At 40.4% G+C, this 26,927-nt stretch overlaps 1 protein-coding gene across 1 annotated transcript in view; it reads left to right on the forward strand.

Moving 5' to 3' along the window:
* The window catches only part of LOC134207303 (neuronal acetylcholine receptor subunit alpha-7-like), a 213,159-nt gene that overhangs the window by 155,046 nt on the left and 31,186 nt on the right, over positions 1–26,927 (forward strand). Inside the window, exon 5 of the mRNA XM_062683025.1 lies at positions 539–733. Coding sequence (XP_062539009.1) covers positions 539–733 — 195 coding nt within the window. The remainder of the gene's footprint in view (positions 1–538; positions 734–26,927) is intronic.

A 26,927-nucleotide genomic window follows, 5' to 3' on the forward strand; every position in this document is an offset into this window, starting at 1 on the left:
TTTTTGCAGTGTATGTATGTATGATGTATGTATGTATGGGTGTGTACAAATAATGTGAGACACACTTTTTTGTACTAAGCCTTATCCGATTTGCTTAACAGGTTGCATTCAAAGCGCAATCCTCCCTAATTTTTCGCTATTGAAAATTGGCTCAATCGGCCATTGCGTTCCGGAGTTATTAAAAATAATTGTTTTTCCTCAATTTAAAAAAAAAAAAATTCAAAATTGAAAAAAAATGTTTTTTTTTTTTTAAACTGTGTAATGCATTCAAATGAACGCAAATAAATGTGAATTGATGGAAATAACTGAGTCTATCTCCCTAAAGTGCAATTTTAACCTCTCTTATGTGCTTTTCTTGTTTTATAATACACGAGAAGGCACTATCATCGCTAGGTGGATTATTTTGGGTTTTTTCATTGCTATTTAGACTTTATTTGATATTTCCGATGTGTTTATGGCAATATTCAATTTTCATGAACCGTTTTCATTTCAGTCCTATAATTACCCCACTCTATATCGATTTCCATCCCCCTTGCAGGTGTTCCCGGTAAGCGAAACGAAATCTACTACAACTGCTGCCCGGAGCCGTACATCGACATCACCTTCGCCATCCTGATCCGCCGGAAGACGTTGTACTACTTCTTCAATCTGATCGTGCCGTGCGTGCTGATTGCCTCGATGGCCCTGCTCGGATTCACACTGCCACCGGACTCTGGCGAGAAGCTTTCGCTCGGTAAGTACATACAAGACGGGGGCCCAGACATCTCCATTCATCCGAACGCGCGCGGCAATCATTTATTCAATCTGTGCGATAGCAAACTTGAAGCGACACAACGACGCTCCTGCTGACAGCAGCCGGACAGCTGGGATGAGCGATGGAACAGACAGACCGGGGCACGGGAAATAGTTAGCAATTAGTTTCGTTTCCTGACACGGAACTGGGGAGCGGAAAGCGACTTCAACCCGAATCGGGACAAATCCCAAATTGCAGTATTAATGACAGTTTCCGGTAGTTTTGGGTTGTGCTTGTACCTACCTACCGACCTACCATACTAGCCGTTGAAGCTGACCCGGTTAGATTAATAGTGGCTCGGTCACGGCACTGTCCCTCCGGGCCAGTTTTCGTAAGCCAATCTCCGGAAAGGAAACGATATTTTTTTCCTTTTTCCTCCGAGTCTGTGCTCTCATCGCTGATTTTATTTCCGACGAGTGACTATGTGCGACGAGCGACGACTAATTGTGCTTGTTATGTTTTAATTAAATGTAATTGGTACCAAGTGGAGAAACTTTTTCTCGGTAATTGGCTGATGGGGGCCTGACTGCGGCCGCCGTGGAGGGTATATTTCCGCAAATACGACTTTTATTTAGTTCATTTGCTTGATCAAGCTGTTCCGTCTTTTTGGGCGCCCACAAAGAAAAAAGCTATTCATTTAGCCGGAGGGCCACAATTTAGTAGGAAGAAAAGACGTCGAACTTATCCGGAGGCTTAGTGGGTAGACATAATATAAACGATTTGGAACTGCCCGGGCTAGAAATAAGTTGTTGAATTTGGAACTTCAATCAATTATGGAATTGTCGAGACTGAATATATTTGCTATTTATTCATAGATTTGGGACAGAAAATGCCAGCATATTATAAGTTATAAATAACGTAATTGTTCAGTGATCACTGTGTTAATCATGTACTTGAATATGTTTAACTGGTTTTCAATTTGGATTTTTTTGCTCAGAAAACCACGTGGTCATAGATCCACGTGGTGCAGCAAGTAACGACAAAAGCCCACAATATATCACAAGGGAGAATTGGAGGTAAAACATCTGCATAAAAAATGGTCACATTATTTCAAATGGCACCTTGTATTCTGAGGCGTTTCTGGTGTCATATCGAAAGCAATTTCAGCCAGCGGCGTGAATCCACAATGCGTATTTTAATTGAATTTTTAATCAGAATTTTTTGAAACAAATCTGTGGTTTTGCGAAAAACCTTTTGATAGGTAGTGCCGAAACAATTAAATAAATTTTCCTAGAATCTCTTCCAAGATAAAAAAGTGAATTTCCACTGGATTTTTTTCCCAATTGTCAAGAAAAGCTCTACTGAAATGCCACCAGGAAATCTGCTAAACTTCCTCCGGAAATTATTGTAAATTTCAACATGAAATTCTTCCAATTTTCCAATTCTACAGAATTCCCTTCCCACTTCTGACTCCTAGTTTCAGCTTCAGCCCTTCTGAAAAGGGCTAAGTGTGAAATTAGAAGTAAGAAATAAGGAGCGAGAGGAATCACTTCTCACTTGGAAATATAAGAAGCAATCAGAGAAGGGTGAAAAACTGAGCAGTGAAAAATGAAAAATTAGAAGTGAGACGTTTCAATGCGAAAAGTGATAATTGAAACATAGAAAGATAGAAATGGGAAGCATTTCTCATTTCTCACTGTGAAAACTGATAATTATGAGAACTGAGACATGGCAAATGAGGAATGAGAAGTGAGACGACTCACTTTTCACTAAAAATTTCTCACTTCCATTTTCTCATTTCTTATTTTTGAATTGTCACTTATCGGTGAAATATTTTACTTCTCACTTTTCATTTCTTACTTTTCACTTTTGCAAATGACCCTTTTTGACAAATTTTCAGCAAACGATATTTACAATAGGTAGTATGATCCCCAGGGCCCTCCTTAGCCGTGCGGTAAGACGCCCGGCTACAAAGCAAGACCATGCTGAGGGTGGCTGGGTTCGATTCCCGGTGCCGGTCTAGGCAATTTTCGGATTAGAAATTGTCTGGGCATAAAAGTATCATCGTGTTAGCCTCATGATATACGAATGCAAAAATGGTAACTTGGCTTGTAAACCTCGCAGTTAATAACTGTGGAAGTGCTTAATGAACACTAAGCTGCGCGGCGGCTCTGTCCCCCAATGTGGGGATGTAATGCCAATAAGAAGAAGAAGAAGAAGCTAAAGAATCGTCTTCGTGTAACGTTATTGGGAAGCCGGAATCTTTACTGCAATGCACTACTCTCCTAACTATTGCTAACGTACATGCTCACTGCTGGAAAAAAAATCACAAAAACAATAAACAAACCAAATTCTTTTTCATTCATTTATTTTCGCCAGCTACCATTCATTTATTTTATTGACAGCTACCAGATGAAAAACCTCAGCAGTTTTCCTACATTCTTTAATTCACAACTTTTTCATAAACAGCATCTTATGATGTAAAATCGACCATAACTATAAAAAAATTAACATTCTTGGCATTAGCACTACGAATACCGAGATCAGATTAGAAAGAAAGTTAAAATTCAAAAAGTTAAAATTCAAATCTTCGCAGCCCGTTGACCGATTTTCATAATTCATTTAGTACTGATGTTTTGTGTTTCCAAGGGTGCTCACTTTTCCCCTGGCATGCCGTGAGTAAGGACACTTTAGCAATCGAAAAATTGCGAAGTTCGGTTTACTTAATATAATTTAGCATTTCCATAAGGAAATGCAACATAAACCTTTTGAACATCCCTAGATGCCTTTGGAAAGGTCTACTACGTTGGAAAACAGAATAAAACAGCGTTTAAAATAACTATATTTCAGCTTTTTAAAACAATCTTGAACCGGATTTTTTCATAAATGTATCCAAAAATTATACCTGAGGACATAGATAACGGATTACAAACCTACAGGTTCTCCAAATCGTTTTGGAGCTCAGATCAATAGATCTACCAGGTCAACTACGTTCTGCAACACACCAACGTCAACCCATTAAGCCCACACATGTCCATAGAGTCTTTGTATGTAAGTCTCCTATTAGGAGATCGTCAGTTGCATTCTAGCAAAAATTCCGCTTGAGGCCCTTCCAAAACATTTTAACAGCAGCCACTACACCTGATGGTATAATTGCAATATTTCCATTATCAGGCGACAGGTGGTGTTGCTGCGTGTTTGTATCAATGTAATATTGCATATACACTAGTGACATCTGCTGTTCGATATCGTAAGCTTTCAATGTTCCTTCCACACACACGAGGTGGACAACAGTCTTGAAGAAATTGAAAGTATACAGCTAGAATTTAGTATGGAGGTACATTGAAATCTCTTTTATTGTTTAGAAATGTAAAACAAGTCGTGAGTACAAAAAATCAAAAAATTATTTGTTGCTTTTTGACCTAGCCTTCATATTGATGCGATGCGTAGTTGATGAGAACGGATGATTTGTCCATACAAGGAAATTAATTTTACTTTAAATGTTGTGGCGCCATCTCGTTCAAACAGCACCTTTGTCTTTGCCTTCATAATAAATCTTAGGACAACAATAAGGTACCAGTCAAAACGGTTAATGCAAGAGATGGCGTTTTTTCAATGGTAGTAAAATCGAAATTGCATCACTATTAAACTACTAATCAGTGCAAACTAAGTGCAGGAGATAATATTTTCACCTCATATTTCATTCCTTATCACTACTTTTTTCTAAAACACCACCATTTTCCATAAATTTGCAAAATACTTGATTTTCCCATACATTTTATCGATTTCCAACTACCATTCTTCCATGAGCTCATGGTAAAAATTTTGAAAATCTCAGAACATAGAGTAGCAGGCTTAACAACTCAGATAGAAACGCCGGTATCGCCACTCAGTGACGAGTACCGTAAACATGGTGCACGGAAGGTTGTTGTCTACACTTTTTACTTCTGCTGCACCCTGGAAGTAAATGTCGTCGAAGTAAACAGTCGGTCCCTTATTCTCGGTTACTGGACGTATGTGATTTTGTAAACAAAGATTCAAACGTCGATTTGTCCAATCTGATAGCCCTCCCACGAAAACTATCACCATAGACAGAAAGGCGGAGGCTTTGGCTTCCAGTTGGTGGTGATGGTTTGCGCCAGAATGCCATCAGATTAGACAAATCGACGTTTGAATCTTTGTTTACAAAATCACATACGTCCTTTTGAATAAGTACCCGAGAATTGATCTGAACTAAGGAACAATTTAGCGAACCTAAAACAACTGGTTTATGCATGAAGAAGAAAAAGAAGAATTCAATAGTTATGCATGATTGACAGAGCCGTAGCACCCTTGACGAAACCTTTGTTAGGCGCTCCTTATTAACTTAAAAAAAATGATCAGTGTTTTATATTTAGAGGACAATCGATTGTAACAATTGCTAAAAAATTAAAATTCCTAAAAACAACTCTGAAAGATTCCAAAAACATACGTAAATCAAAGAAAAATATTTCCAATTCTGAAAGACATCGGTCGATATTTAGAATCACTAACGGGTTAATTCGAATAATTCCAACTAAACAAATCTATCTTACGAGACGAGCCTGCCTTGGGCTGAAAGTCTCGCTAATAAAGATTTAAAAAATATCTCTGGGCCTTTGGGCCTATCGGAAGTTTTGAACCACTCCACAATGAGAAAAAATTGTCCATATAGTTCAATAAAATCCAACTCTGGAATGAGATGGTTTAGGGTCAGAGTCGTTATCGGACCAAAAACCCAGTGGCCGGAATCGCCATCGGACCTATTCACATCACGAAAAATCCAAAACCGGTCGACGGTTTGAAGGAATATTACTGGACTTTCAACTCTGGCATGAGTCGATGAAAGGAACCACAATAACCCAACGTCCCTGAAATAGGTTAGTTGGTTCATTGAAATTTAGCTATGAAGTGAAAAGATCGATGATCGGGATTCTTATTGGCCTAGTCGAATCAAGAAAAATCCAACTCTTTAGTGGGTTGGTTGGTGATCGAAATCGACATCGGACCTATTTGGACAAAGGGGGCACTGCTGGTCTCCGGTAATAGTTGGGTCGACTTCTGAGCCCTTTGGATCCCTTGTTTGTACCAGTAAGCACACAAGAGCCTTGAGCGCTTAATCCCTTTATATTATTCTTGTTTAATTCAGCACAACATCTTTTTTTTCATTTAGCTCTCAACGTACTCACAAGCTACTCAGATAGTCCCCCGGCGGTGGAAGCTTTGCCGATACTGACGACCCGCATCCCTGGAAGGTTACTATATCACCAATACTACGCTTTCACCTGGTCAGCATATTCATAGATCAGCTTAAGTCCTGCGCACTTTCGCACTTCAACGGGTCTAGGACAGACCAAAGATTCCGGATGGAGATAGCTTCCGGTTTAATGGTGCTCTGACGACCCGAAGCTGGTGCATTTGCACGCCACGGTCTACTCAGCTGGTACCCGGTGGTGGGCGTAGCCTACTCGGATAACCTTATTCGTTGAGCCATTTCACTCCCGCTGCTTAACTGCGGCTACGCGCTCCTCGGAAGCTGACTTCGCAAACTTCGCTGTGGGATGTCAACTATCCTCGTTGTCACTCTTGCGACCGCACTCCACTGTTCTGCAATCTGGCACATTCTTCTGACGATGTTATCGGTGATGGTGTCCATTTCGCATACCCCCAACATCTCATTTATCTCCGTTTCGAACCGGGGAGATGTGAATAGGATTAGCTCAGCCGTTTCTGTCACGTCTGGATATTGTGGCGTAGTTGGTCTGGTAGACTGATTGATCTGAACGTGACTGTGATACAGAACGTAGTTGACCTGGTAGACCAATTGACCTGAACTCCGAAGCAGTTTGGATCCCTTAGAACACCTGGTTTAGGCATGACTGAACTGCAAGTCATACACAAAGGCTGTATGGACATGTGTGGACCTGATGGATTGACATCGATGTGATACAGACCGTAGTTGACCTGATAAACCAGAACAGTTCGGAGAACTTGAAATAGCTGGTTTGAATTGCAAGTTGTACTCAAAGGCTCTATGGACATGTGTGGGTTTGATGGGTTGACGTCGGTGTGTTACAGAACGTAGTTGACCTGGTGGATCAAATGATCTGAACTCCAAAACGATTTAGAGAACCTGGAATCGCTGTAGGAATATTGTTTACAATGAACCAGCGCCGATTGAAAATTTGTCGGCGACGGCGTGAGCTTATTTCAAGCAATAGCAATTTTCCGAAATTCTTCCACAAATTCCTCCGTAAATTCCACTAGGAAGTGCTCCAGTGTCCAAAAATGTTGTCTCTGGGGAGGATTTTATGTCCAAAACCACCCCCGTGGCTACGCCACTGAAGTGCTCTGAAAGCTGTTCCAGGAATTGCTACGAAAGTTCCTTCTGGAATTCCTCCTGAAGATCCTTCAGGAATTCCTCAAAACCTTCCTCCAGGTGCTCCTCCGGAAGTTCCTCCAGGAATTTCCCTGTATGTTCCTCTGGAAATTCCTCAAGGAATTCCTTCGGAAGTTACTCCAGAAATTCCTCCGGAAGTTCCTCTGGAAAATCCTCCAGGATTTCTCCGGAAGCTCCTCCAGGAATTCCCCCGGAAGTTCATCCAGGAATTCCTCCGGAAGTTCCTCCAGCAATTCCTCCATGAATTCCTCCGGAAGTTCCTCCAGGAATTCCTCCGATAAGTTCCTCCAGGATTCCTTCGGAAGCTCCTCCAGGAATTCCTTCGGGGGTTCCTCCAACAATTCCTCCATGCATTCCTCCGGAAGTTCCTCCAGGATTTCCTCCGGAAGTTCCTCCGGGAATTCCTCCGATAAGTTCCTCCAGAAATTCCCTGTATGTTCCTCTGGAAATTCCTCAAGGAATTCCTCCGGAAGTTCCTCCAGAAATTCCTCCGGAAGTTCCTCTGGAAAATCCTCCAGGATTTCTCCGGAAGCTCCTCCAGGAATTCCTCCCGAAGTTCCTCCAACAATTCCTCCATGCATTTCTCCGGAAGTTCCTCCAGGATTTCCTCCGGAAGTTCCCCCAGGAATTCCTCCGGAAGTTCCCCCAGGAATTCCTCCGATAAGTTCCTCCAGGAATTCCTTCGGAAGTTCCTCCAGGAGCTCCTCCGGAAGTTGCTCCAGCAATTCTTCCATGAATTCCTCCGGAAGTTCCTCAAGGAATTCCTCCGGAAGTTCCTCCAGGAATTCCTCCTGAAGTTCCTCCAGGAACTCCTCCGGAAGTTTCTCCAGGAATTCTTACGGAAGTTTCTCCTGGAATTCCTCCGGAAGTTCCTCCAGGAATTCCTCCGAAAGTTCTTCCAGCAATTCCTCTAAGAGTTCCTCCAGGATTTTTTCCTGAAGTTCGTCCAGTTCCTCCGGAAGTTCCTCCAGAAATTTCTTCAGAAGAACCTCCAGGAATTCCTCCGGAAGTTTCTCCAGGAATTCCTCTCGAATTTTCTCCGGAAGTTCCTGCAGGAATTCCTCCGGAAGTTTCTCCTGAAGTTCCTCCAGGAATTTCTCCCGAAGTTCCTCCAGGAATTCCTCCGGAAGTTCCTCCAGGAATTCCTCTCGAAGTTCCTCCAGGAATTTCTCCGGAAACGCCTCCAGGATTTCTTTTTCCGGCAATTACTTCAAAATTCCTCCGGTAATTCCTATATGAATGCTTTAGAATATTTGAAGAAATCCCCAAGAAACCAGTAGCTTCTTAAATAATAACTCATAGAACTTCTCCTGAAATTATCTCTGGAGTTGCTCAAAAAACTGCTCAAAGAACATTTTATAAATAACTTCACAAACTCTACATAAATTCCCACGAGGGGTTTTCAGATATTTCTTCTAAATTCCTTCTGGAATTAAGAAAATTGTCCAGGAATTCTCTTCTTCTTCCAAATTAGGTTGTGAAATCTGGATATAGAAAATCTTACGCGCATTCCTCTGAGGATTCTTCCCGAAATTCCTACCCCAAAATTCCTCCAGGGATTGTCCTGGAAGGTCGTTTACAAATAAATTATTTTACAATGTTATGGAAACTCATATGTGAATATGCACATTATGTTGAAGATAATGATTTGAAAAATGTATTGGAGGTAACCACTTTTCTGATGGAAGTCACGGATAAATTTCGTAATAGCTGCTTTGGAATTTTTGAGCGCTACAGACATTTTTAAAGGGAATTTGTAGGAATTGCTTGAGGAACTTCCGAAAAAAATCTGGGACTCGAACCCATGACCCTACAGTACGCTAGACTGGTGCTTTGACCCACTAAGTTACGAAGGACCTCCTTCAGCCTTCGCAACCTAGCGGCTACTGAATGAGCTCGAGATTCCCAAATTGGACGCATAGTCAAATCACTCGCAATCCATTTGTCAAGCCAACACTTCCACATGTGTATAGTACACGTTCACATTAGAGGAGCATGAGTATTTAGAATGTCTGGCGGCTACACACATTATTCATCAGCAACTATACTGATCAAGTGAGGTTGTGTAAGCTTGCCAGTCGGTCGTCAAACTCAGACCCGACCGCATTGCGTTGCGTGCTCTTGCCTACGATCATGTTTCTGACCCAAGAGATGGTAAGTGGAAAAGGAAAATACAAAAGGAATTTTGAATGGAAAAATCTAGCATAACTTTCATGGGTTCTTTATGAAATGAAGAACTTGAACTGTTTCCCTATATTCTTTATTTGCCAACTTTTTCAATAACAGCATCTCTATTATGATGTAGAAGCGACATTAGTTATAAAGAATTGAACATATTTTGCATGAGTTCCGAAATTTGTGACTTCAAAGCTATTATGCCAATTGGCCATTATGTCAAACGGCGTTTTGCCAAGCAGTTTGCACTTTGCAGTTAGTGACCTACTACCCTTGTGTAACAATAAGTGGAGATATTATACTCCAATAAAAAAAACAATCGATTTATAAACAAAATCATAAAAGCTAATAACATGTTGCCAAAAACGAATGAAATATGTTTTTCTTAAATTTGCCTATAATTTTTTTTTCTTAAATTTGATCCTATAGTTCAAACTTGATGAATACATCCAACTCCATTTGGATTCCGAGATATGAAAAGTTTCAAACGAGTTCAATTGCTTCCAGTTTTGTAGGAATTATCGGTTTCGTATCATGCACGATTCGGTCATGTTGATGCTAAGGAACCAAACCGAAACCTTATTCAACTGTAAATTCTCAGCACTCTTCCCAAAATGCTTTCACAAACATTTCGACCAACTGTCAAATCTTCTATATTTACAACCTGTGCATTTCTTTCGGTTGGTTTCCCATTTCGGGGACATACATTAGTTCCGACATGTTCCGAAAAAAAATGCTTCCCGACTTCGAAAAAAAATGGACCTACAGCACCGTGCGTCCACCCAGTAGAAATAATTGAACCTTGGCTATGCAGAGTAGCTGGTTTTCCATTCCATCTGGAGTTGAAAAAAAAAGTACTGCTGCATTTGCATCGAAGAAAATAAATCGACCCTCTCCCGTGCCGGATTCAGACCCTTCCCCCTACTTAGACCAACGACGCAATGGGGAAGGACGACCTGGACCGAGGTAATTTTTCTTTCCATTTATTTTGTCTCCAAACTCCAACATCTCCCCTGTGGCAGAATTTGAGATCGCGAGGAAAGAAACGTGTGTTCTCAATTCTTCCCCAAAATTTTTCGAATTTTTCCATCCATCTGAAATGCCCCGTGCAGCGATTCCAGAAACGGGCACACAACGGGACGAAATGGGAGCTGGAAATGGCATCGAGCCAATTTTGTTTGCTTTTCCGAAATGCTTGCTCCCGGTGGTGAAATGTCGCTTTCCGTAGGGTACAACATGGTTCGGTCATGTATTTTTGTATCGGTTAGGAAGCACATTAAATTTAAAGACATTGGAGAGATAAAATTTACATTTGTATATTGCATTTCGATGAACATTTTGGAAACTTTACTGATGCGAAGCTATAAAATTAGGCAAATCTCAATGCAGCATTGGTCGACAGTCGAACGGATCTCAATCTTTAGGTTGCAATATCAAGACAGTGCCCACTCGCCTTTGCTGACAAAATTCTGAACTGCAAGAAGAAATATGCCAGAAATTTTGCATTCTGCTGCATCGTCCTTTTCCAGTTTATGCACACCGACCGACACCGACCGACCGCACGAAGGCAAATGTATAGGACCCGATCCCGAACCAATATCCCATCAGGAATAACGGTCGGAAAGTGGGATAGCATACGCTTCTTCGGCGTCGGTAGGAATTTCCTAATTTATCGATTCCCTGCCTCCTGTTCGGAGGGAGAGGCGACCAAGTCCGTGCTGTTTGGCTTGGAGGATTTTTTACTTCTCCTGGTGACACGAGGTCAAAAGTTTCGTTTGCGTTGGATCGTTTTCCGTCCAGCTGGGAGAGGTGTGGAAACTGGAAGGGGATCTAGCAGATGTTTGCTAAAAGAAAAGCATTCCCACAGGAATAATTTCCAGAAAGAAAATTTATGGAACTGACCTTTGGGTTTCTTTTTCGGACAGTTCTGCAGTGTTCAGACGAATCGATAAATTTTAATAAAGAAATTGAATTCTATTTTTTATAACAGTTGCATGTTTTCGTTTTCGCAAAATTCATGAATTTGTTTAAATTTCATTCAGATGTTATTGCATATTTTAGCCTTCCGTTCAGTATTGTATTACGATGACAGATGACTGTCGGATTTTAAATTGAGTATGAAGCTGGTAACGCAATCTGAGAAACGTTTGTTTTTTTTTCTGATTTCAGTTAAATTTAATTATTGAAAATCTATTCGTCAAGAAGGCAGAGATGCAACAATGTCCAAAGTCTGAATAAAACATTCTGTTCCCCGTTTCTGTTCAAAATTAAGCGTTGCAGCAAAATGTGGGAGGATGGAAATCCTAATAGCCTATGCAGATTACGAGCTTTATGACATGATGAAGAGCATCTTTTTTGACGTAGGATTACGTTTTCGGAAAGATAGGTTGATCATTCTGTAGATTCAAATTTGAGACCGTCACAAAAAATGGTTAGTCAGCATGGGCTCATATCTCAGCCATCTTTAATCCGATTTTGATATCAACTATTAAAAACAATGGATTAGTAGCGCTAATCTATTAAAAAATTGAATTTCGTCAGGCACTGTTGAAAATCGGTAAACTAATCAATCGCGTATGTGCATCGCAAGCAAAGGCACCAAAATCGTGCAACTTACAGGCTAGGCTCTAATCCTCAATTTCACGCAAAGTGGACATGATGGCCGCACAGAATTTTCGCAACGATGACGAGAGAAATTTCGACGGAATGTCCAGACCATCGTTAGTGATTAGGATGGCGCTTTGTAAATTGAAATTAGGTTAAGGGTTAAATGCAAAATTGGTGTCAGTTGCGGTTCTGGGACATCAGTGGTGGTACAGAAAATGTATTCTAAATAATGCCATCTTAGTGGAACATCAAGTAACTGTTGGGCATCTGGGGTCTGAAAAGGGCCGTCCTCGTCCTCGTGCGCTTGGAGCTGGTGTACTTGATGACGGCATGGGCAGTAACTATGGTAGCATTTTTGTACATTTTGTAGAAAGCCTGTGCATCATTCAGATAGCTCAATTTACTGCATATAATCCCACAACAGTAAAATAGGCTTTACTATCTTGCTTATCTGTGGTAAGCTGGAAATGATTGGATTTGTTGGAAGGATTGACAAACGATTTACAAAGTCAACCAAAATGCAAATGTTACGAATATGCGATCATGGGCCGTTTAATTCCCTTTGATTCTCCTGGCGAGCATGCCCAGCAGAAGAAGGCGGATGGCGGTCTGATTCTCACGGCTGGGGATTGTTGAGCGTTTGTTGTAGTGTACCAGCCACCTGACCGCGGCTTTCCAGTATCGGATTGGACTGGGGAACAAGGCCACACCCCTTCGGAGGTCTGTACAATTGCCGTCCGCTGGCTACGCCTTTCGTTCGTTCGATACCAGTGCTCTCGAGCAAAACCAGAGTCAAGGCATTAACTTCAAAGAGCAAATCATAATCGTTTGGCGGATGCTTGTCGAAGGGAGACGCTGCAAAAATGTATTTGTGTGGATGGTGTCTATCGCGTTTCAGTAGCAAATCTTCGATTGGCGTCAGAGGCAGTCATGTGAAGATTTGTTTCAAGATTCTGAATTTGGTTTGTTCCTGTTCGTGACTGAAAAGGCAACAAAGCGATTCTTTTCATAATCATCATTTTACGTAAGAGGAGGTTTAGCCGAGATGAATGTTCTTCAATGTGCAATGAGAGAATCATTAACTTAGAATCACTTACGCCCGTTTGAAAAAAGTTACTAGACCTGCTTGTTTCATAAATCCATAGAATAGTTAGGGAACCTCCATAAAGAATTAATTCAAGATCCTAAAATTTTGCATTTAAATGGAAAATATATTCTAGAAAACCGACAAAATTTCTGCTTTTTCCTCATGAACGTATGACAAATGATCCATGAATCATCATTGGAGAATGATAACTTTATTTAAATCCATTAAAAAAAATTCAGTAATATGATTTATAATTTTTGTCATTTGATCCATAATTTTGATCATATGATCTAGTCTTAGCACATGCACAGCCAGTATTGAAAAGCATCCTGGAAATGTCGGTTGTATTCCCGAGCATTTTCTTGTCTGCATTAATATTTGCAGCATATTGTAAATATGACACAGGTATTAAAACGACCAGGCCCACCGTGCCATAGCTTTGATCATTTGATCCGATCCAAAAAAAATATTTTTTTTGGATCAATTGAAGTTGTTCTTCTTGATCATGGCACAATCACGGGTAATGTTTTATTTTTATGGATCATTTCTACACATTTAACGGTACAAAGTAAGGGCTGCCATAACTGGATTTTGGTTTTCTTGAACGTTTGGGGTGTCGTGAGTATGATCTGCTACTCCAGGACCTGTGATGTCTGTGCTCTTCCCAATTTATCATAATGATATAGAAATTAAGAAGTCGAAAACAAATATAACGAAAACGAAATGAATATCGAAAACAAAAGTGTGCATAAAAGTTGCCTCGCCACAACAAAAAAGTGGTAGAGAATTAACACATTTGTGAACATTTTAGAACCAAATCCAGATGTCGCACATGTCGGGGTAGGGCTTCAGCCTTCATTCCCTGCAAAAACGTTCAAAGAGCTCTGGATTTGTATGGTATTGGACAGGCCTATTAACATGCACAAGCCTAACATAACTCTGTTCTTCAGTAACATGACAGCTCATTAGTAGCCATCGTGCAAGATACAGCGAGTCGATCGAAGCTTCCTTACGAGGTGAGTCGCGAGTGCAAGCAATGCAAACATGATGGGTGATTGATATGCGCGATGTTGAATTGCACTTTCGGCGATCCTGCAAGGAATGTGTACCAACGTTTCTCGTAAAATCACCCATCATGTTGTGTAGAAGTGTGTGAGAAGAAACAGTGTAAAATGCACACTTTTCACATCGGTAAGAAGAGTAACGGTTGCGTATTGTCTGTGTAAATTAGATGTATGTGGGGCGAGACAGCCCTGATGAATACCACTCTATATTATATGCTGTGTATGCCGTCTTGGTGTTGGTGACGAGCAAGCAGCCAAGCATCGTTCTCCCTCAGTCAGAGTCTAAGGCTGATGACATACTGGGAGCGAAGAGAAGCGAAGCGAAGAGGTTGGAGATAGCAAAGCGAAGTGAAGCGGCGATCAAAGCGAGCCATGACATACTGAAAGCGTTTTTCAGAGTGATGATCTCGCAACAAATACAAGTGTAAAAACATGGTTTTCGTCAGATGGAGAATATTTTGCTTCTCTAAGAAAATTTAGCACAAAGAAGAAGAGTGTTGGGGAGATTTATAGAATGTCGCAATTGTAAACCGATTTTATGATGTGAGCGATAGATTATCATTCCCTTACAAACAGACGTAGAGCGTAGCTATGGTAAAACTTTTTGGGCCATGTTTTATTCCTATTTTACGTTTGCTCCTTTAGAACAGCGGTTCTCAACCTTCTTCATGAGAGGTACCCCTTCGAACTTTTGCATTAATTGAGGTACCCCCAATTTTTTGCTATAAATAAAAATAAGCGTAACGTAATGGAAAATGGATGTAAAAGCTAACGGAAAATATGGCTCTTCATAAAGTGGGCTGAAATTTTCATTATTCCGTGCAACTGTCCAATTCACATTAAATTTAACCATCACGCTTCTTACAGGACTTTTATCACTATTGGAGGCTTCTCAGCCCCGAATCACTTTAAAGGAGGCTTCTGCGCCTCTTCAAGTGAGGTTTCTGAGCTTCTTGAATAGAGTCTTCCGAGCCTCTTGAAATGAGGCTTCCGAACCACTTGAAAGGAAATTAACGAGCTTCTGGAAAGGACGCTTCTGAGCATCTTGGAAGGAGGCTTCCGAGCCTCTTGAAAGGAGGATTCCGGGCCTTTTGAAAGGTGGCTCTTAGATGTAGACTTACGAGCCTCTTAAAGAGAGCCTTCCGAGCCTCTTGAAGGGAACCTTCTGATCCTCTTGAAAAGAGGATTCAGGGCCTCTTAAAACGAGGTTTCCTGGCCTCTTGAAAGAAGTCTTCCAAGCCTCTCAAAATGTGGCTTCCGAGCCTCTTGAAATGAGACTTCCAAGCCTTTTGAAAGGAGGCCTTCTAGTAGAAGTAGGCTTCCGAGAAGCGTAGAAGGATGCTTCTAATCTTTTTGCAACGAAACATCTGAGATTTATCGAAAAAAGCCTTCATTCTAGATTTTAGTTCAGAAACATATTTTTTACATAGGTATTATTTAATATTTTTATCTCATTTTCATTATCATTTTTCATATCTAGGCCAATATTTAAAAAGGGCGTAACAGCCAAATTTTGTTGAAAGCTATTGTTGCTAAGCTCCGAAGGATTTGAGCAATATTAGAATGCTTCTAATCGAACACTTTCAGCGCTATGAAGAGTCTACTTGACACTTAAGAAACAGTTGTAAATCGAATTCTTGGATGATCAGGAAAGGAACGGCTGCTTGAGGCATATTGAGTTTGGTTTAATAGAGCATATAGAGCATGAACCATTTAAAAAAAGAGATAACAGCCCTTCGGTTACGCGGGTAGACCTCAATACCTATATTCCAGCGAATTCTTGTATGACCTGGAACGGAATTCGGTTTAATATATCAAATAGGGCATAAACCATTTTTCACAAGAGATAACAGCTGTTTCGCTACGCTAGTAGACCTTAGGTTCTTGGTTACGCATGTAGACTCCAGGAAATTCTTGGATGACCTGGAACGGAACAATTGTTGAAGGCAAATGATGAATATACAAAGCATCTACTTTGTTCTTTGGGTTTCTAAGAGTGCCTTCTTATAGGCTTACTTTTGGATGTCAATAATGTTTCAAATTCTTTTTACGTCACGTGCCGTAAAAAGGAGGCCGTAAAACGAAGTGACGTATAAAAAAACTGCCGTAAAAAGAGGGTTGAGTGTAGAAACAAAGTGCTTTTAGGAAGATGTTGCGTGTGCTACTTGGATTGTTGTGTAAAACTTTGTACTGGTAATTTTGAAGTTTGTCGTTATGGCCCCGTTGCGCGGTAGTCTGCGTTGGAGGCGCTGAGGAGCTTTAGACACAATCCACGCACTTCTACACTAGGGGACCAAAATTTCAAAGTGAAAATTAGGATCCAATATCTGTAGGACACGATGTTTATACATATTGAATTACAAGAAAAAACATTTTTCCACCAATCGCGGTAGCAGACTTTTAGCCTAGACTCCTCAGCCACGGATTCATCCCAAATATGTCCTCCAAGTATTTGTCTTTCGCTTGCGTCTTAAATCCAGGCATATGAGTTGTTCTAAGATCTCCAAATCGTCCTGGAGTTTAAATCAAATGGTCTGCAAAATCAACCGAGGCTTTCATGATGTCCATAGCTGCGGTATCAACCCAATTATGGCCTCCGAGTATTTTATTTTCACTTGTGTCTCAAATCCAGACATATGAGTTGTAGTAAGATCTCCAAATCGTCTTGAAGTTTGAATCAAATGGTCTGCCGAATCAACCGAGGCTTCCATGATGTCCCCAGCCGTGGTATCAACCCAATTATGTCCTCCGAGTATTTTTCTTCCACTTACGTCTCAAATCCATGCATATGAGATGTTGTAAGATCTCCAAATTATTCTGGAGTTTGAATCAAATGGTTTACCGAATGAACAATGGCTTCCATGATGTCCCCAGCCGTGGTAATAACCCACTTATGTGCTCCGAGTATTTGTGTTTCGCTTGCGTCTCAAATGGAGGCATATGAGGTTTTCTAAGATCTCCAAATTGTTCTGGAGTTTGAATCAAATGGTCTACCGAATCAACAATAGCTTTCATGATGTCTCCAGCCGCGGTATCAACCCAATTATGTCCTCCGAGTATTTTTCTTTCACTTGCGTCTCAAATCCAGAGATATGAGATATTGTAAGATCTCCAAATTGTCCGGGAGTTTGAATTAAATGGTCTACCGGATCAACCAAGGCTTCCATGATGTCCCATACCGTGGTATCAGCTCAATTATGTTTCCAGGGGATTTGTCTTTCACTTGCGTTTCAATTCCAGGCATATGAGTTGTTGTGAGATCTCCAAATAGTCCTGGAGCATGAATCAAATGGTCTTCCGAATCAACCAAGGCCTTCATGATGTCCCCCGCTGCGGTAACAACCCGAGCAGCACAAGTCAGACAAACATCCCAAGGAACATTTTTAATTCTATAACGGTTATGAAAACCATTATTTGCTCTACATGACTTGGGTTTGTAGGAATGTTTGTAGCAATTTGATTGTGACTTAATTCGGTCAATTCATATGGGCCATGCCCTTTTTGATCCATGAACCAAAGTGAATACGGCTTTAACTATTGTTCCATTGCATATTATCCATGAATATCATCCATCCCTGAAATATAAGCTTTACGGTCAACACGCGTAACGAAAAGGTTTTTATCTTTAAAAAAAACTTTCTCCTACCCGTTTTGAACCATAGGACTAAAATGAATACAACAATTATTCCATTCCAGGTCGTCGAAGAAATATTTGAAGTCTAGACTTCGTGGCTGGGACATAATAGAAGCCTTGATTGATTCGGTAGACCATTTGATTCAATCTCTAGAACAATTAGGAGATCTTACAACTTGTAATATGGCAGAATTTGAGACGCAATTCGCAAACTATCCAAATTCCAGGACTCCTTTGAAATCTTACATCACCTCATATGCCTTGGTTTGAGACGAGTGAAAGACAAACACTCGGGGAATATAATTGAGTTGATACCGCTAGTGAAGAAATCATGGAAGTCTTGGTTGATTTGGTAGACCATTTGATTCAAACTCCAGGACAATTTGAAGATCTTACAACATCCTACATGCTAAAATTTGTGACTTAAGTGAAAGACTAATACTCAGAAGACAAAATTGGGTTGACACCGCGGTTGGGGGAGCAGTGGAAGCCTTGGTTGATTCGGTAGACCATTTGATTCAAACTCCAAGGCAATTTGGAGATCTTACAGCACCTCATATGTCTTGTTTTGAGTTGCAAGTGAAAGAAAATATTGAGAGAACATATTTTAGTTGATACCACGGCTAAGGACATCATGAAATCTTTGGTTGATTTGATAGATCATTTGATTTAATCTCCTGGACAATTTGGAGATCTTAAAACATCTCATATACCTGGACTTGAGATGCAAGTTAAAAACAAATACTCAGAAGGCATGATTGGTATGATACTGCGGCTGAGACCACCATGGAAGCCTTGGTTGATTCATTACCCCATTTGATTCAAACTGCAGGACAATTTGGAGATCTTACAACAACTCATATGGCTTGTTTTGAGACGCAAGTAAAAGACAAATTCTCAGAGAACATAATTGAGTTGATACCACGGCTTATGACATCATGAAGGCTTTGGTTGATTCTATAGACCATTTGATTTAAACTCCAGGGCAATTAGGAGATCTTACAATATCTAATATGCCTGTAGAGTAGAGTGGGGCAAGAGTGCGCGTGGGGTAAGAGTACGTTTTCGATTTTTTGAAGTAAACAAAAAAGATAAATTAGCAGCACTGCATCAGTTTGACAGGTATTCTGGCCAACTATTAACATGTGTAATTGTAAACGATTTGAATAAACAACAAGAGAGATATGGAGTTAGAAAACTTTTTGGTCATTTTGCTAAAAATAATTGGATTTCCGCAACTAGTATTTCATTACCATATATACGTTCAATCAGGTGAACATTATACCATTTCGATAAACTATTGTATAGAGTACTTTATGGTACAGAACACCAATCCGGTTGGATTTCCAAGAAGTCAAAACCATTACTTGAATCATTTTTGGGACTGTGGGGTAAAAGCACGCAGGAACCAGTGCGGCAAGAGTACGCATATGAATCTTCAAGTTATGATGTCAAATCCGTATCTCCGGCCGAAATAAGACTTTTTCCAATGCGTAAAGATCCACAACTAAGAAAAAAGGGACAGAATTTGAAATTATCACAAGTTTTTAGGATAAGTTGAAGTAATTCGGTGTTAGAAAGGACTTAGCGAATAAAGCATTGAAGCGAAATAATGAAATTGTATTAAGACTTGTTGTACACCTAAACATAGTACGAAAACACAATTTCATCTTATTGATAATTTCATTTAATCAAAAGAAACATTCATAAATTACGCAACGTTTAGCTGTGAGGGGTTGCGAGATGTGTGGAGATTCATATAATTTTTAGAGGATTCATACAAACAGTGTAAGATAAAGGGAAGGGTGATAATAGCCAAATCTTACGTTACGTGATTGGTGGACTTTCTTAAAGGAAAATGCCTTTGTTTACGCCACGCGAAACCTCATATATATTTTTACCTCTGTAGTTTTTTGTATAAATAAAAAACAATGGTCTTTCGTATGAAAGTGCACATTTTCAGGACCCCCTCCCTCTTTAAGAGTTACGTAATCTTTGAACATTCCCTAATATATGCTCATTAAACATCATTTAAATGTTATTAACTCTTATTTGTTTTAATATATACTTGAAGCACATGATTGGATAAATGCGTACTCTTACCCCACCCGATGCGCACTTTTACCCCACCGGTGGGGTAAGAGTGCGTTTTTCACTTGTCTTGCAATAAGGGTTCTACTAAAACGAATCTCAATAATTTCAATATTTTTTCCACTGGGTAACATAAAGGAAGAGTATATGAATCATCGACACTGATTTGATATGTAGAAGCTTGCTTCATAAGGGCCACATGATCGATTGAAAACTAAGTGCGTACTCTTGCCCCACTCTACTCTATTTGAGACGTTAGTAAAAGACCAATACTCAGAAGACAAAATTGGGCTGACATCGCAATTGGGGACATCGTGAAAGCCTTGTTTGATTCGGCAGAACATATGATTCAAACTCAAGAACAATTTGGAGATCATAAAACATATCATATGCCTGGATTCGAGACTTGAGTGAAAGACAAATAATCGGAGGACATAATTGGGTTGATATCGCGGCTGGGGGCACCATGGATGTCTTGGTTAATTCATCACACCATTTGATTCAAACTCCAGGACAATTTGGAGATCTTACAACATCTTATATCTCTGGATTTGAGACGCCAGTGAAAGAAAAATACTCGGAGAACATTGATACCGCGGCTGGAGACATCATGGAAGCTATTGTTGATTCGGTAGACCATTTGATTCAAACTCCAGAACAATTTGAAGATCTTAGAAAACCTCATATGCCTAAATTTGAGACGCAAGCGAAAGACAAATACTCGGAGGGCGTAAGTGGGATGATACCGCAGCTGAGGACATGTGCAAGCCTCAGTAGATTCGGTAGACCATTTGATTCAAACTCCAGGACTATTTGGAGATCTTATAACATCTCTTGGATTTGGAGAGATCTTACAATACCTCATGTAAGACGCAAGTGAATGTATTTAAAAGTATCCTCACGATCAATAAATTAAGTGAAATACTAGAAATTTTTGCAAAAAATCTTTTTACGTCACCTTCGGTTTACGTCCCCCCAATAAGTGACGTAAAAAGAGGGTTGAGTGTATTCAGTATCATTAAAGGCATTGGGAAAACATCAAAGTACGAAAAAGTTGCAACAATATGTCAAAAACGTTTGAATTGTGATCAATGTTTCTTTAAAAATGCAATGCAGTTCGTGTTTGACATTTGGAAACAAACAACCAAAGAATACTGCACTTCATGTTGCAAACACGAAACAAAATCATTAAGCTTTCAAAATTTAATTGTTTGTTTAAAATAAGTTGCAGATAAGTTGAGTGTGTCTTCATGATTAATTTAGCATCGTTCAACGTTTTGACAGCACACGATTTTTTTCCTGTGATGAAGCAATCAAGTAACAGGAAACCTGAGTACAAAACTTCATAATCGTATGGTTTTTATGGTGAGTCAACATGCAGTCCCTTCGAAGTGTTGAATGGTGCTGTGGTAGAGTGAAGGACTATCAATCACAAGATCCATAAATCGAATCCAGTTTTATATTTTTATTTTTTTTTTCCGCTGTAGTATTTTGCAACATAATTGCAATTTTACTGCAATCCGTAGGCTCCACCCCTTACGCTTTTTAGATTACAAGAGAGTTATATTTGATGGTAAATACGCAAAGACAGTTTCTTTCCGAATAGTTGCAACACAGTGAAATGTTCAGTAGTGAAATAAGTTGTGCTGCTTGGGAGCTTCTTCAAATTTTGACAGCCTCTCCTAATTCGGATATAGGGAAAGGTTAACAATTCTCCGACGGCAGTAGGCAGGATTCCACCATGGACGATCAGGTGAGAACCATACTGTTTCGCTTTGCATCATCCTAGAGCAGGTCATTGAATTTCATGAGTCCCTTCATTTGGTACTGATTGACCACGGAAAAGCCACCGTTCGTCTGAATCACGGAAAACTGTGTCATGCACAATGGAATCGTGAGTGAGTACAAGAGCGAAACAAGGGTGCAGGTATTATACCTTTGTTACTATTTCCCATGGTAGTCGACGAAATCTTGGACCTCTCTACCATTCCACCTCCATAGAGCAATCGAACGACCTGTATCCATATGATGATACTTGGATGTGAACAACTCCAACTCCACGATAGCCGGGCAAACAGTTAAGAAGGTCGAGAACCAAAGCCAGCCAACGTCGGGCGGCGGACCGAGATCAACATAGAACATGGAGATCCAATCTGTCCAGGCAATACACCAAACCTCGATTACTCAACTCTAACGTGAAATCTGTGATGTTATACGCCAGCGAGACTTGGTGCGTATAAGCAAAAATTACAAATAGGGTATCTGTTCCATTATCAATAACATGCTCCTATATGAATAACATTCGCAAAATAGGCCATTTAGTCTCAATTTGTGTCGTGTATTGTTGTTTTCCGGCGTGCTCACTGCTGCAAAAAATCATGAAAATGAGAAACAAAACAATTTACGCACCGATTCTTTGTTTTCGAATGGTATTGATTTGGGTACATGGTATGAATTCAAGGAGCAGTTCCCCTATATGATTTGCAAGTATTCATCAACCGATGTCTACATTTTACAGCTCGGGCTTGGTGGATCCTGAATGCTGAGCCCCATCGACAGGACATCGCAGCAGAGGCAGACCCAGGATTGCCTGGCGGCAAACCCCTAACAGAGAAATAAACAAAGTCGATAGGACTAGGGCTCAAGCCAAGGATGCAGAATGCACGTCCTTAAAGTTGACCCCATGTACCCAAAAAGTTGCTCAGAACACAAGAGTGAGTGTGTAAGAATTGGATCCCACTTAATGAATGCCACATGTACATGGGTGCTGAGAAAGAAACCAATCGTAGTCCCGTATAGTATTGTGTAACTATGATTAGCTAAGTAATATAAATTTATTTTAGAACTTGTCTGGAAGAATGTTTTATTTTTCATAAAACAAGTGGAACTGTTGTAGTAAGGTAAACCAAAATCTGCAACCAGACACCATATAAGACATCTCAGATCGTGTAAGGATTGGGAAGCGTCCACGTAGCAACCACCGTGTACCCAGTCAACATTTTGGTACCTATATCTCTTGATATAGGTTATTATATAAGAACCAACTTAATCGTATATAATGCACAGATTGGCTATATATGTACCAAAGTGGAGGCGATATAGGTCCATACGAGTTTTATTTTACGATTTTCCCGACATCAAAAGAACATTATTACGATTAAACATTGAAATATAGAAAATAAAAAAAAATATCAGCACCAAGTCTCGAACATGCGATCTTTAGATTTGCAGGCGGATACTCTACCACTGCACTATACTGCACATCTTGAAGTGAGATGGATTTTTGTTCAACATAAACTACACAATTTATATCTTTACAACTGCTTGAAACGTCTACAAGCCATTTGGACTGAAGTGGTTTCGATTGTATTACGATTCACGTAGACATTCATTCGCACTGATATAGGATATTGCAAGGAATAGGTATAAGTCGTTACGAGATTTTATTCAAACAATTACGATTGATTTTCACTACGGTAAAAATTATCGTATACGATGCATTTAATACAACTTTTTTCGACAATAATCTGACAAAGTTTGATATGGAATGCGATTTAGATTTTTGATGAACGCAAATGCGACTATATTTGTTTTTTGTTATACGATATGTGGTTTTCTGGGTATGAACCGAAATGACCTCCTTACGACTATACAGAAAGCCCCGCAGTTCATCCGCGCATATTTCTTGCATGAGTGAGTTCAGCGTCCATTGTATCCTCTCTACGGTTTTGTCCGAGGCCCTATCTATGCCGCTAATAAGTAACATGACATTTCAATTATTTTAGGAACGTAAGCAATTAAGCATACTGATATGACGTGCTCCACCGATTCTTTTTCAGATTTCATAGTCCGGGAAGTCGCAATTACGAAACCTTCATAAAACTTTCATGTTCAGGCAGCACACCTGACCATTGCCAACCTCAAGCTTTTTTTAGCAGCTGAAACTTTTGTTTGGTAAACGTTGTTTTTGATATCCATAAATCCAGGTTAGCCTTTATTTCGCACCTGTATTTTATTAGCTCTATCATCTGTAGAGGCACCCAAAAACGTAACAAACATTGTTTAATTGATATTTTAAGCTCCGATTTCCATCTGTTTTCAATCCAGCAATTTGTCAAACAGAATAGAATTTCAATTTGTCATTGTTGAGGAAATAACATGCAGAAGAATTCATCAGACCCTCAAGGCTACCCTCACCATCCAAAGCTGTCTTAATTTACAATGAAGCTCTGCAAAGTTGCACCATACTCCCGGGACTCAAACTTTCTCCAAAGAACGACAACCTTCCGAACAATACCGCTCTGTTCCATTGCACTCGACAGAACACAGATGCCACGTCCAAAAACCCACGCTTCTTCCCCAGCTTCCGCCTCGTTCGGGCCCGGAGCCCGAGCGAGAAAGGTCAAGCAATTAAGCAAAACAAAACCCTGTGTGCCATTTTCCGATTCGATTCTTCCGGCCGCCATTATTGTGTCACATCCAACCAAGGGATCCGAAACCGAAGGCTCGTTCAGGTCCAAATTTACGACCACTGTGTCGCCATTATTCATAGCAGCAAGAGTCCTTCTCCGGTTGTAATGGTGGTGGTGTTCAAAGTGGTAGTGTTGGTGGAACGCGAAGGACTGCCCTCTCGTTTGTGATCTATTGTTCTGGTTTTCGGTTTGTGGCATGGTGAGAAAGAAGAAACTCCCCCGACATAGCTGGTGTTCCTTCCCAAAAGTAGGCAGAACTCGGTCTTGGACCCGAGGTTGCTCCCATACATCACTCCATTGTTTCCCTGGGCTCGGTTGAAACTGTTCCAAAAATTAAAATGAATCCTTCTCGCTGAATAAATAAACAAATGGGAACTTTTTGGCTGCAGTGGCCCTTCGCCCGTGCGGCGGAATGAGAATGCAATTTGCAATGCTAGTTTTCTTCGACAGTAGGAAAAGTTTCCTTGGAAGACGGCAAGCGCAGTTTGCCTGCAAGATAGGCAACACAATTTCATTTCGGTTCTGGCTCTCGGATCTAAATTTTTGCAATTAACTTGCTTGTTTTAGTTTCTGGATTGTGCTTTCTTGTTCGGATCAGTATGCAAGCCCGAGGGGATTAGATGTAGAACACGAGGTGCTATTCAATGGGAAAATGTTGTTGTTATAGTGATTTTCTTCGAGAAATTGAAATTCTCAGCTCACCTACTTGACTTTATGATTGATTTATGCTTCCACCCAAGAAGGATGCCAAGGAAAACCAATCGCATAAAATTTTCCAATTCATCACAAAGTAGACTGCCGTTGGATCCCAACATGGTGCTTCGTAAGGATGCGAATAATCTTCCAACAAGTCGAACTACCAAAGCACAGACAATGTTCCACCTTTTGCTAGTATGCAGCCTCTCTTCCTTTCCACCCCCATTGGCTTCTTATCGCCCGGGAGGGGAGGGAGTTGTTTATGTCAACTTGCATTACACGTACTGGTGCTTCCTCGCTTGTTTCGGCACCTGCCGTGCCTTGCTGCAGCCTCATTGGCACTTTCTTAAGAAGAATGCCCGACTACGGCGCGGCGCGACGCATACGGTGAGGAGATTGCCTTCGGTTGCTGGAAGAAAGTCAGCCCCGGAGCCGGAAAGTGAACATTCTGTGTACCCTTGGGCAGACGATGCGAGAGGTTATATCATCTGCAAACTACTCAATTTGTGTGCGAACACGTTCGGCAAACAATGCTCGATATAAATCGTTACACGTCGACCGATATGCCCTGGCTCATATATAATACGTAGATGGATCTGCCGATGTATGGCAGGCTCCAAGTCGATGTTTTTGGATCGTAAGTGTGGAGAAGCTGCTTGTGAGCTTACTTGCTACTACACACCTACTTCTGTGGGGTATTTACTTGGGTTCGTTTTCCTTTTCCTATACCTTATAATGTTTGTGGCTCGAGGAAGAAGTGCATTTCTGAGTGATTTTTTTCGGAAGCTTATTATTTATGTGTTTTCTTTTCAACTCAAGGAAGTTTTCCATATATCAGAGGAGAGATTCCTGGAGCAAAACGCCTCAATTTTACGTGATTGAGATAGATGTAATCAAACAACAGCTAGGAATGCATTTAAAACTAACATTTAGATGGAAGATCTAACGATACGATGTAAAACAACTTTAATGATGTACCACGCGCCTCCACATGTGTTCACGCTCTGCACTGTGGACGTATTTATGCCAAAAAGATAAAATCGGTCACCATTAATTTTTGGAAGACAATCAAACGAAAATTAAAAAAAGTGGTGTGTTCTCTTGCCTAACGCTGGTTTTGAATATTTGTACCCCTGAAGGATTAATAGGGGTATACACTTAACGGCGTAGGTCGCTGCGTATCTGATTATAGAAATGTTTCACACTCAATCACAAGGGACATATTTCAAATCGCCTATGAAACATTTCCATAAACAGATACACAGCAACCTACGCCGTTAAGTGAATCCCCCTAATGTTTTTTAAATTGAATTCACACGCGATTCGCCTGATTTGCAACAATTGTGATTTATCATCAGCTTGCTGTGTTTTTAATCTGCAGAACAATTAAAAGATTAAAGCTGCATTTGCTTTGTTACAGCAGCGTATTGTCATTATGAACTAACTGTTCCGGTGAAATCGTCTCGCCCAATTGTAGTCGGAAATATGCGTAACTTGCGGATCAGAGATTGTATGTTTTCCGTCGTTCAGTCAGCTTTTTCATGTAATTAACAGAAAAAATAAAATATACTTTTGTGAACCATGGTGAACCAATTGCAATTAATGTTCTATAGGGATCAATCGTACTTGCCTATAAATAGATCCCACGACCACTTTTTTACAACCTCATGCTCATCATAATGAACGCTTCCAGGGAAAACTGCCATAATCATTCCACACGTGGTCCAACGGCAAAAAATAAATCCACCGAAAATGAATACATCAAGTGTAACATCCACATACCAAAAAAATACCAACCCATCGAGACAGAGTTGACAGTCGGTCGGTCCCATGCCAGATCCATCAAGGGCTGCAAAAGTAAAAGCCCATTCAGTAAGTCAACTCTGCTGTAACGAACGAACCGTCGTCATTAAATTGAGGTCAATCCCATTTTGCAAACGCAATGCCAAC

Source organism: Armigeres subalbatus, chromosome 1, assembly GCF_024139115.2.
Source record: "Armigeres subalbatus isolate Guangzhou_Male chromosome 1, GZ_Asu_2, whole genome shotgun sequence".
In the NCBI taxonomy this organism is placed as follows: Eukaryota; Metazoa; Arthropoda; class Insecta; order Diptera; family Culicidae; genus Armigeres; species Armigeres subalbatus.